The sequence below is a fragment of the Ochotona princeps genome, chromosome 12 (genome assembly GCF_030435755.1).
Source record: "Ochotona princeps isolate mOchPri1 chromosome 12, mOchPri1.hap1, whole genome shotgun sequence".
NCBI classification, from domain to species: Eukaryota; Metazoa; Chordata; class Mammalia; order Lagomorpha; family Ochotonidae; genus Ochotona; species Ochotona princeps.
Genome location: NC_080843.1, coordinates 24,710,525 through 24,723,246, shown reverse-complemented (window position 1 = coordinate 24,723,246; position 12,722 = coordinate 24,710,525). Strand labels below are relative to the sequence as shown.

Genomic DNA, 12,722 nt, shown 5'->3' with positions numbered 1-12,722 from the left:
CTGTCAAATTTTTGTTTTACTTAGTACTTAGTAGAAACTCCAAGTTTTCACCTATGTCCTTTGATCTTTAAGATCCCTGTGTGGGTACAGTTGCCATCACCTCATTTAAGTTAAGAAAACTGAGGCTCATAAGGTCATATACTGATGGTAACTGTAACACAAATTTGATTCAAAGTCTAACTTCAGAACTGAAGCTCTTAACCACTGTACACTACAGGTAAGCCAATCTCATAATCATCCAAATGCGACTTTACAGAGGGTAAAATAGAGCAGTAACAAGATACATGCCCGAACAGTTGACATAAAATGGGCATGTTCCAAGCAAGCCAGGGCATGCATACACTCCCACTATGGCTGATCATTAGAAGACTTTGATTGGACATGAAGGAAGGTAGGCAGGCAGGAAGGAAGGAAGGGAAGAAGGAAAAGTGGCCAACATTTATGTTTAGTTTTTCATAAAATAGAATTCTGAAAAAAGGACTGTAAAGGTAAGATTATTGGTACACTCATTCATTAGTTAATCTGTTGAGGTAGAAGTTTCTACAGTTAAGAATTCCATTGAGCAATCACTTCACTAAAACAAGTACCAGAAAATTAATCAACACTATATTATCACTTGCACTACTGAATTAAAGATCTGTCAATTAGTACTGTTGATATCTAAAAAGATAAATTTCCAAAAAGATATCTAGAAGAGTATTAAAATTGAATGAAGTTCTACATTCATTACAAAAATAAAGTCCCTATGGTTTCAGTAACATTCTGTTAAAGGAGAACCTGAGACTAAAATTCCATCAACTTTGACACAATTAACGTAGACTTCGTAACAAATGATATAAAATTTAAAATAAAAATTTTGAAATTTGTGAGTATCAATCCAGGGAAAAACCCAATCACTCAGGAGCACAGTTACTAGAATACCAAGTAGCGGCCAAGGAAGAAAAAACAAATAGTGGAGCTGCTGAAACACAAAAATTTTACATTCCTGTTTCTCATGAGGCCAAAGCAAGCCTATGAGTCTTCTTTAGCACAGGGCCAGAGAAGAGCCAGAGATACAGCACACAATCTGCAAGACAATGAACCCAGAAACTTGTCAGGTCCAGGCAATTCTGACGGAAAAGGCTAGCAGAACCAACCATGAAAGCACCTACCTAGGACAGTGACCTACCGCACTATCAACATCACAGAGCAGGCAGGTGAAAGAATCCGCTGTGCTCTGCTAACCAGGCAACAGGTGTGGGCTGGGACCAAGAACTTACACTCCAGCAAGGGCTCAGCAATGCTGACATCCTGAAAGGAGCCACCATCTTAAAATGCAAAGGGAGCACCTGACAAAAACTCTTCCATCTAATTGAATGGAATTTTTAAAAATTCCGTAAGACTAGTGTATATTTTGTAAGAAGTGAAAAGTAGTGATGATTGGAAAATGAGTAAGTTACCTATACACTCTCTCACCTCTTGGGAAAAGAAAATATTAATATCCTAATATTTACCTTCTAGTTATTTCTCTACGTAACTGAGTATTACCTTTGCAAACACCTCATGTTTTTATCTATAAAAACTGGTTTTCCTATAAAATTGCTTTAAAGGTGCTGAGAAGTATAAAAATAAGATCATGTTAGTGTTTTAAAAGATACTATTTTAAATGACTTCATATAAGTAGTTTCAAAGGAACTGAGCATGATTTTAAAGCTGGCATTTTAAAAAATGTATCCACAGCTAGAATTCCTCTTTAAAACTGACATCACTTTGCACAGCAATATGTTAACTGAAACACATATAGGAATATATAGGATGTAGTTCTTCCAAGTAGACTCTTTTTAATTTCAATACCGTGCAAAGCAAAGACTATCGTAACTGAGATCCTTAATGTCACAAATTATCAAGAAAACACATTTACTAAATATTCTGGTTTAACAAGCATAGAGGGGGTGATAAAAATTCAAGTGTTCAACAGAAAAACACTAACAAGACAAAATGCTTCCACTGAAGTACTTCCATAGTTAGAACTGAGGATGAAACCTACTTTCACAAAATACACACAAATAGCTCACAACCAGTCTAAGCATAAAATTAAACACAATTCTTTTCAAAATTTCACTAACAGTAATTTCTTGACAATTACATGGGTACAGTTAAAAATTAATATTTTATAGGTTCTATGACATCTTTTAAAATAAATAACAATATCCTGCGGTCACCAAATTTTGCTGATTTATCAATGCACAATTCATTGTTTCTTGATTTTGGAAATGCAAGCATAAACTGCATATCAAGAAGATCAGCCTTTTTCAAAAGGAAAACAAAAGCAACAGGATATACAGCACTAGGTAAGGAAATGTTATCATATTGGCTGGCTATACTTAGAAACCTATGAGATTGCTGGAATATTAGGTCAATTCATATGACTCAACCTAATATTCCCAAGTAAAAAAAAAAATCACAGGTAACAGAGATAATACCAACCTTGTGTAAATCATATCATTAATACAAAAACACTACTGCCTAATTATAATTTTTATAAAGACCCAGAACTTACATGTTACCCTATTTTCTAGGAAACATTTCATTTCATATAAGCAAAGCCAAAGATAATAGCAAACATTCACACTGTATCATTCCATGAACACTGTTTAGTAGATGTTAAGAATGTTTTTGTGTTCTAAACATTTTATAATAGAAGTATAATAAAAATTTAACACATATTTTAGTATTCGACTTTACACTAAAACAAATAGCCTGAAAAAAAAAATGCTTGCTAAATGGGTAATACAAATGTATCTTATTTATCATTACCAAATCACTGCTAGTAAATATTTTAAGACACAGTATGTTTAATCTAGGTTTTACTTAGCAAAATAAAATCATACTTATCAAATAATTTGTCTTAATTTTACAAAGAAAAGATCCTAATGGGCAAAAATAGCATCTGTAATGTAACTCAGCCTATTCAAAATGCATACATTTATTAGAATGCAAATTTTAATTTTCAAGCAAGAAATGAGTATCAACTATGAAATGAAAAACACTAAATATTTCTTTGTAAAACAAAACAAAAACATCTGTGGGCTCTTCTAACTCTTCAGGTGTGTAACTAATATAAACTTTTTCCAAAAAGACACACAAAATTATGACCTGGATTTGAAGGCAGTGCATGAAAACTATGTCAAATTAATAGAAATTATAAATGAAAGGGAAACAAATGAGAAGATATGCAAAACTTAAAATTGCTCTCTGATAAAACAGATGAATTCTAAGACTAGGTGATGAACTGAAAAGCATATTTTTAAACATTTGTCATTCATTATGTCACTGATACTTGACAGAATGCTTATCTTAAATAAAGTTATCTTGTGGTTAAAAACCCAATCTTACTTTACATAATTTCCTTACTGTTAAAATTTAAATGCTTTGAGGAATTTTACCCATTTTCTCATGAGTTACCAAATGTTACCAATTTCAATATTTAATGATTCTTTAAAACAGTCTATTCCACAAACTTCAGTAGTTTAGCATAGGGTAGAAAAATGTCTAATTTTTTTCTCTGTAGCTACACCTTACCTCTTCCCTCCTCTAATCTGTGTCTTCTTATTACACGCTGTCGCTTTTCTTCTTGTCGTAACTGAATGTGTTCTTCAATGTTAACTCCAGGCACTGGGACAGCTAGACAATTAAGAAAACAAAATGCTGCGTAACATATATTGCCTAATAGCTATTATAGAAAATAAAAGCTGGTAAAAACATTGTCTAAAACAATTATTTTTACTACAAAAATTCTTAACAAAAAGAAAACCAAACTTGTTCCTTACTTGCCTATTTTGTTGGCTATCATGAGAATTGTACATATTAACTGCTATGGATGTTTTAACAGGTATCCAACAGAAATCCTGTACAGTGCCACAGTTGCTAAGTTGAGGACAAAATGGTTAGTATACTAAACCAGCTTACCTAAAAGCAGATCTAAAGGTATCATTTCTTTCACTGCATCGAGAATTCCTCTTTGACGTGCCTCTTGACCGTCCAATTCTCTTGCACAAGCCTTACAACATCCACACACAGCACAGCCTGATTCTCCAGAGCCACACCCACAAATCCTTTAAAAAAGAAATGGTTACCTGAAATTCTTCTGCTCTTTCATTAAAAAGAGGAGAGAGACATGGGGAAGAGGGAAGCAGGAGTGGGGAGAGAATTTCCATCTGCTGGTTCAATCTCTAAATGGCCACAATAGCCAAGTCTAGGCCATTTCAAAGCGAGGAAACCTGGAATTCCATCTCAGTCCCCAACATGACTGGCAGGTGCTCACTTGGGCCAACTTCTGTGCATTAGTAGGAAGCTGGATCAGAAGCAGAGCACCTGGAACTCAAACCATCACTCCAAAAATGATGTACCACAAGTGTGGCTTAACCCATGGTACAACAATGCTCGCTCCTCAATTGTATATTTTCATAAAAATTATGAATGGATTCTGTAACTTTAAAGGCCACTATTAACCATGAATACTTTTTACATGTTTTCACATTTGGTGAAGCACAACAGTACTAAGTTTCCTGGGTAGATTGTTTGGCTAAAAAACCAGCAGTGTTGTTTTCTACCACGTTAGGTTGAGGAAGGTGTTGGCATCTTCAGTGAAGGAGCAGAATATGTCAACCTCAGAGTTCCCTCCCTCTTCTCTTCCTCTTTAAATGCTTTCAATTCCCACTCTGCCTTTTCATTGTGTCCAATTACCTGTTTTTCATCTTTTTGTTCCTTTTCATCTGGTATATGCTTATGATCTAAAGACAAGCACTAAGAAATTGTGGAGAGGGTCAATGAAGAATTAATGTGTTAGTCTCATATATTGTAAATGTTTCTAAAAGTCATAGCTTTTACATTATTTTTTGATCAATCCTTAAGAAATTTGGATGGGCTGGCCTGGCCAGGCCCTTGTATATGCACATTTTTAGAATATAAGAGCAATGACCTACCTACAGCAGTAGCTAACCACTTGTGAATGTCTGAGTTTTAAAGGCAGGAATCTCCTTTTAAGATTATTTATTTGAAAGATGGAGTGAGAGACTGAACGAAATCTTCCACCTGTTGGTTCACTCCCAAAATGGTTGCAACGGGAGTCTAGCTCAGCCTAAATAAGATCCCCAAACTCAATCCCAGTATCACACATGGGTGGGAGGGACACTGAACCAAAGGATTAGTGGCAATTTGGAGGATCATTTACTGCACAGTAAAAACTATGAAATGATAATATGCCCCAATGAATTGCTAAGTACTATTTTTAAAACAATGTTTTATAACACCAATCCTTCTCAAACTCTTTCTTATCTTGTTCAATAAGGCTATTATTGTTCTGATGCCAAAGTGAAACAGACACAAGAAAATAAAACCATAGAAACTTGCAAATCAATGCAAATATTGTCCACAAAAACATAAGCAATTCAGTGAAATATTAAAATAATGATACACCATGACACAGCAGAAGATAAGGATGGGGAACCTGGCTCCTGGCCTCAGTCCTGGCACAGCCGCAGATGTTGGGGCCACATGGAGAGAACCTGTGCATTTGGAAGATCTCAGTCTCTTGTCACTCTGTTTTTCTAATCAATCAATCAATCATTCTTTAAGGCAATATAAACAGAGTAAAACAACTCACAGATGTAAATTTTCATTTGGTAAAAGTTTAGAATATATAGAGAACAAAGATTTGAATAAAGAAAACACATAATTCAACAAAAAATGAAATGAAATGAAATTGAATAGACATTCCTCCAAGGATATTTATGTGGCTAAATAAGTCCACGAAAAGGTTATCAGTATCACTAATCACTGTACTCATTAGAATGGTTATTACCAAAAAATTTGAAAACAAGTGTGGGCCAGGATATAAAGAATCTGGAACCCTGGTGGTAGGAAAGTAAAATAATGCTCACTGTGAAAAACAATAGGGTAGGGGAGAACCCAAGTATCTATGTAACTGTGTCACATAACACAATGTAATTAATGAAGTTAAATAATAAATAATTTAAAAAAAAAAGAAAAATAGGGTAGCTCCTCAAAACAATAAACAAAATAACCATGTACACTAGGACTCTCCCTGGAAATAAATTCAAGAGTAGGTTCATGCAGTATTTAGGGACAATCACTTGACTACTAAAGAGCTGCCAAACAGTGAAATGCAGTTGGGCTATCTTCATTTGTGGCTCTTCACAAATTTTCTCCTCATTTTCAAGCTAGCTAATTGTCAGACCTCTCATCTTGCAAAAGACATCTCATAATGTTATAGTGATCTGTAATTGGCAATATAAAAATCAGATTTAAGCTTTCTATTTTGCTGAATTCACAGGTTAACTGTCAATAAATAGCAATATAGAAATCTGGAAAAAAAGGTGTGGTCCAGTAAGAAACTATACATAACAGAAAAATTATAACAGCACTGAAAGTTTGAAAGTGAAAGTGCCTAAAAAGAAAATGGTGTATCTAATAAAATATTCTGGATAACATTTGCTAATTTCATTTAGAAAAGATTCATGTTCAACAAGATAAATAGATGTTTGTATTGTATTGTATTGGCTTAGAAAAATACAACTAAAAATGCATAGTCTCAAGCCTTGAAGAAATTTGTCATGTTTTTCAATAATCATTAAAACAAATGAAATCAAAGAAAAGCATCCTTTAAATATGATGCTAAATTATAAATTGGCATAATGGTAAATATAAGAATTGTTTAATATATGGGGCTTGCAGATTAAATCACTGCCTGTGTGTGGCACCAGCATCCCAGCTGGCTGCTCAGTTTTTGATCCAGTTCCCTGATAATGTGTCTGGGAGGTAGAAGATGGCCATGTACTTGGACTCTTCTACTCACACAGAAGCCCAGGCTGGAGATCTAGGTTCCTGGCTTCAGCGTGGCCCAGCCTCAGCTGTCATTAACTACCATCTGAGGAGTAAACAAGTGCTTGGAAGATCACATGCTGTCTCTCCCCTTTGTTATTCTGCCTTTAAATACATACAATAACAACAATAACAATAACTAATTGAATTGTAAGTGTATAACAAAATGCCTTGGAGAAACAACACAGTGGAATTTACTCTGAAATAATTTAGAAAAGCAATGTGAATGCACATCTTCTTCAACAGGAATCCTTGCCTTACCCTCCAGGAACTCTGTCTGGACGGCCACTGCTGACACAGCTCGCTCCATAACCAGTACAGTCTCCACACACAGTGCACACCATGCACTGCTCTAGTTTCCATTTATGCATGCCTGGAGGGCACATCATTGACTTCTCCTCTTTCTCATCTAATTCCTCTTCCAGGTCTTCATCCATTGCTGTTGCCATATTTTCAATTCCAAATCCTATTTGACAGATCATTTATAATTTCACATAGATTATTCATGTTTTACAAAAGGGTAATTAACAGTTCCCAATTAAAAATTCAAGTAATCATATAAAATAGTAAAACATAAAAGTGACAATAGTAAACTTTAACTCAGGGCCAGTAAATGCTGTCTCTACTGCCTTGCTGAACTAGAGGGAAGGAAGGCTATTGTCAAACATGGCTCTTAGTTATTTCTTCCTGTCGATCATACTTACAAATCTCTTCTGGGTTTAGTTTTTCTCTTCCATGCTTAGACCATGTTTATGTTTAGCAGACCAAAGAACATATCCTCATGCACTCCAAGTCAGGGATCTTCCAACTCTAGAATACTCTTCTACTCTCAGCAACCAGCTGGTCTGATGATATCATGATTTAAAAATGCCCAAAGTCTTGCACAATCTTTGGAAGAACAAAACCCCTCAGGAAGAGACAGCTTGCCATGATGTGACTCCACATTTCTTCCAACCTCATTTCTTCGAGGCAAACCACAAAATACTTGAACTCTAAATCCCCTCTGTTCTCCAGACATGCTGTATCTTTCTTACATGCTTAGGGTCTTAGACTCCTTTCCTTAAATAAGATGTCCTTCAGGGATAATGTATCACAGAGAGTTAAATCAACACTTAAACTACAGGCATTTCATAACAAAGTGCTGTCTTGCATCTGAGCTGCTTGCTTCTGATTCAATTTTCTGTTAATGTGTCTGAGAAGCAGGTGGATTATAGCTCAAGAGGTCGAGTTCCTGCCACCCGTGTGGGAAATGGGATTGGAGTTCCTGTCTCCTTGCTTCAACGGGATGCAGCCCTTGATCTGTGGTCATTTAGGGAGTAAACAACCAAAGGCAAGGTTTCTCTGCTCCTCTCTCTTGTGTTCTCTCTGTGTTTGTGTGTGCATCCCCCTTCTCCCTACTATTCTGCCTTAAAAAAAAAAAAAAAAAAAAAACTTTCTCCTTACCTCATCTCCCAGTAAAATTCCTACCTATTAAAAATTTGTCACAAGACACTTTTCCAGAAAAGCACTTAATTTCTTTTCCAAGGAGTCAGTCAACTGACAACTGGACAACCATCTGCTCCAGCTAATTTATAGCTCAAGTACAACTTTTTAAATTGTAATGTAACACATTCAACTATTTCTTTTAAGATACTTAATATTATCAGGGACTTCTTCATGACAAGGGATCAGCAAACTATGTAAAGGGCCAGACTATAAATAACCTGACTCTGTGGGCCACATAGTATTTGCCACATTTTTTAAGATGTTTTACAAATTTAAAATCCATTTTTACTTTAGAGGGCAACATAAAGAAACAAAAAGCCATTCATTTTGAAAAAGATTTTTCAATATACGATCAAAAGAATGATGACAACACACATTTTTAACATAAAAAAATTAAACACCTACCTTTTCCCCCTTGGCTCATGGCACCTGTGTCTCGTCCACACTGTCCTTTATTATTTACACCAAATGTCCAAACTTCTCCATTCTTCATTAAAACACAAGTGTGAGCTTTACCCATTGCTACCTGAGTTACAAAATGGCCCTTCAAATCAGTTACCAAACCTACAGAAAGATTAAAATTTGGTAAAAACAACAAACTCTAAAAAGCCTTTCAAACCTAGTAAATTAAATATCCTGATGAAGAACCTTCTATTTCTGTGGCAGGGTAACTCACCAAAAAAATGAAATGTGTTGCCAAAAGACTACCAGCAAGCGTTAATTTTGCTAAGTTTGTAAAATTGTAGCTTCTTCTTATGTTATCATCCAGACTTGGGACAAATCCTTACTATAACATTAACTCAAGCATACACCTCCTGAAAGCTTGCTCTCAATACCAACACCTCCCAACACTACTCAGTAAGGTCAGTGATTCTTAAAATTTTCTGGTTCAGGAAAAAAGGAGTTCATAACATTTTTTTAATTAAAATACTTTTAGTATTAACCTACAAACAGTGTTACTATCCTGTCACTCTTTGAAAAGTAGTCTTTACACTGATAGTTTAGATATCACTTTCTTGAAGTCACCTTCACTTTCAGCTTTTACTACAAGCTTAAGTCCACAATCATAAATTTCAGCGATTATAATTTATTCTAGCTTAGTCATCAGGAGTAAGTTTCAAAGATAATAACTTGTCTTTGTTATGTAAATCCTTGTCTCAGGACACTGCCTCTAACCTAGGGCATGCCACATGAGTATGGCAAAGATTTCCAGAGAAAGCAAGAGTTCAGGTAAAGCTGAACACTGAGCTCTCTCAGTAGCTTGGCATAAAACTACGTACAATGCTTCAAGTTATGAGATATCAAGGTGAATTTATTTGTAAAATGTTTCTTCTAAATGTAAAATATTAGAAGATTTCTAAATGTTAAAGTGTGAAAAATGAATAGAAAGTACACACATATTTTTCCAGATCTTTACAACAGATGACTAGTATGAGACTTTGTATCAAAGTAAGATAATATGTCTTGTTTTACTTACTTGAATTGTCAGAATAAATGGCATCTTTTCCAAACATGTATAGCTCTCCATCTTTAGAAATAACAGAACTACTTCCATTATTGCATGCAGTATACACTACAATCTTTCCTTCCATCTTAATTATCTTTTTAGGTTTATAGGGTTTTGACTGTCGTCTGCTCTTAGCTTGAAAAGAAGCATACAGTTATAGTTAATTTAAAGCATCTAAATAATTAATGCTGCTTATTTTTACATAAAGCTTAACAAGAAAAACATTATTTACACTTATGATACACTCCATTTATTTTCACAAAGTTCTTGGCTTCCCATAACTTGCATTACAATTAGTCAACCTGCCAAACTCTTCTAGTCAGTAAATATCTAGACTATTATTGTCAGAACCTTCTTTGTAGCACACTAAAATTCCCAATGGAAAATACCAATTTTCTGCCAGTCTTCTGAGGGTGGGGAGGAATTTCAGAATTAGCTTTAACATCATCAACAGGATTCAATTATCATTTAATATATATAATGTATGTGTGCACACATAACATAGCTCCATATCCTTTTCTCTGAAGCTAATTCACACTTACTCTTATGCTAGATGCTGGAATGTTAAGTAAGCTCTGTGTTCATTCAACAGGTATTAATCAAGCAACCACACATGTCGATGAGAGATGGTTAAAAAAAAGATACATCCAGGGATGTCATAAACCAATGGAACTGAAAATTAGTTGGGGTGTGTTTGTGACCCAGCAGTTAAGATGCTGGGTGGTTCAAGTCCTAGCTCTAGCTCCCAATTTTAGCCTCCTGCCGATGCAGACCCTGGGAAGCAGCAGTGATGGCTCAAATGCATCAATCACTGAACAATGTAAGAAAATCTGGATTGAGTTCTCATCTCCTCCTTGATTTGACCTGGCCCATCCGACCCATCCCAGGCCTTTGAGAAGAAAACCAGTAGAAGAGAGCTTAACACCATTTCTGTCTCCCCAGTAAAATAAAACAAGCTTATTTTGATGTAAAAAAAAAGTTCTGAAATCTATGCATAGGATTTTTTTTAACTATCTGTACATCCATGAACTTTTGGGGATCCTTCATACATATGAAAAGCGAGAAATAAATCCAAATGTGGGAAACTCAAGCAACCAGTGTTCATAAAAACAAAGTTCTTGAAATAAGCAAAAGATGGTAAACCTCAGTCACTGTTTTGTCAATCAACTCTTTTTTCTGCATTCCTTTTGGAACAAGAAATTATTTCTTTTTATATAAATTTACTGTGTCTGGGTAAAAAGGACAATTATTGTTTATAGCCACTGCTTACATTACAACTAAATTAGGATCTTTTTACTTTTTCTTTGTTAAATTTTGGTAAGGATTAAGCCTTTGTACTATGTCAATTTAAATGTTATCTCAAAAACTAAAAAGGGAGATGGGGAAGAAGGAGGTCAGGAGTGAGGAAAGGACAGGGAGAGAAGGAAGGGAGAATATACTCTTAAACTTGTATCTATGAACTATACTGAACCTGGCAGAAAACTTACACAACACTATCTTTTCACTGCTGGGTGATTTCATCGCTAACAAATAACAAAAGCATTAACATATAACGAATACTGTTATGCAAGGTCACACAATATTTACTTCCATTGTAAAACATACTCCACTTAAAGTCTAAAGAGTTTCCTAAAACAATGCTCTAGAATAAAGATTTTAAAATAACACTGCTGTAATAGTCATATTCAGATAAATACCCAAGTATTTATAAAGCTTTAAAATTCATGCTTGCAACGTCTAGAATGAAGTAAGAAATCATTTTTTCAATGACCAATATACCATCACCATTAACCAGACATATACTAAAATAAAACTTGGAGAGGTCAGTGTATTGGAAACTGATAAATTTTGTTAATTTCGCAAGCTTTTATTAATTGCCGAGGTAGTCAGAAAACTTACTTGACTCTCCATCTTCTCCTTTACTAGCAGATCCTGTAAAGAATATGCTTCCATCTTCTGCAACTAGAAGGGCGTGAGAGCCATCATGTCCCACTGAGAAGTGCACTATCTTTGGAGATTTTGTAATCGGTAGTTCAACCCATTTTCCTGCTGAAGGACCACCTTGTTTGATTCCAAGACTCTGGTATTTGCCAGTGTAATATATCTTATACAATAAAAGAAAAAGAAAGAATTATACTGCCTTTTGGAAAAGTGTACCACATTTCAAAGAAAAAAATGCTTCCTTTTTTATTGAAAAAGCAAAAATATGAAAGAATACAAACTCTAGCACTATTTGGCTTCAGTGAGCTGAGCAAAACATTTGCAAAAAGACACAGCTCATAATGGATTTTTCACATACATTCAAGACAGTAAATTTTCCTTTTGGTAATTTACATTTCATAAATATGTCAGGCTTGCAATAGTAGAAAACACAAAAAAAATTTCATTTTCCCTTGTAAAAACCTGCAAATACATTTGTCTAATAATTTTATTTTTTAGAATTCTTTCAACTACCTTATTTTCTTTTCATATCTACCACATAACAAAAAGTTACCATCTCTATGAACTGATCTCTACAACTTAATTACACATGCTCCTACTTCTCCAACTTGTAGCCTAGCTCTACACATTTACAATTTACAAAGACTATCCTATTCAACATAAGCACAAAATATAACTCATTCTAATTTAAAAATTATAAAATTTCATATTTAATGTTTAAAAACTTGATATTTTATAATATAGTCTTAATTGTCATAATTGTATCTTATGCTATTTTAATATGAAAAGTAGTTTCATCATATCAAGAAAATTTAAATGAAAACCAAGATTATACTTAAACATGCAAATCATATAAACTAATCAATGGATTTCAGTAATCGTCTCTTAAAGCAGAGAATGTTTTTTA

The 12,722-nt window shown here is 34.5% G+C and overlaps 1 protein-coding gene across 15 annotated transcripts in view; it reads right to left on the bottom strand.

Annotated features, from left to right (window-relative positions):
* Window positions 1–12,722, bottom strand: part of MYCBP2 (MYC binding protein 2) — a 217,510-nt gene that overhangs the window by 159,194 nt on the left and 45,594 nt on the right. For all 15 annotated transcript variants that reach the window (XM_004577417.4, XM_058670605.1, XM_058670592.1 and 12 more), the window contains 6 exons: window positions 11,774–11,978; window positions 9,845–10,009; window positions 8,773–8,931; window positions 7,144–7,348; window positions 3,949–4,094; window positions 3,562–3,663 (listed from right to left, as the gene is read on the bottom strand). In XM_004577417.4, coding sequence (XP_004577474.2) covers window positions 3,562–3,663; window positions 3,949–4,094; window positions 7,144–7,348; window positions 8,773–8,931; window positions 9,845–10,009; window positions 11,774–11,978 — 982 coding nt within the window. The remainder of the gene's footprint in view (window positions 1–3,561; window positions 3,664–3,948; window positions 4,095–7,143; window positions 7,349–8,772; window positions 8,932–9,844; window positions 10,010–11,773; window positions 11,979–12,722) is intronic.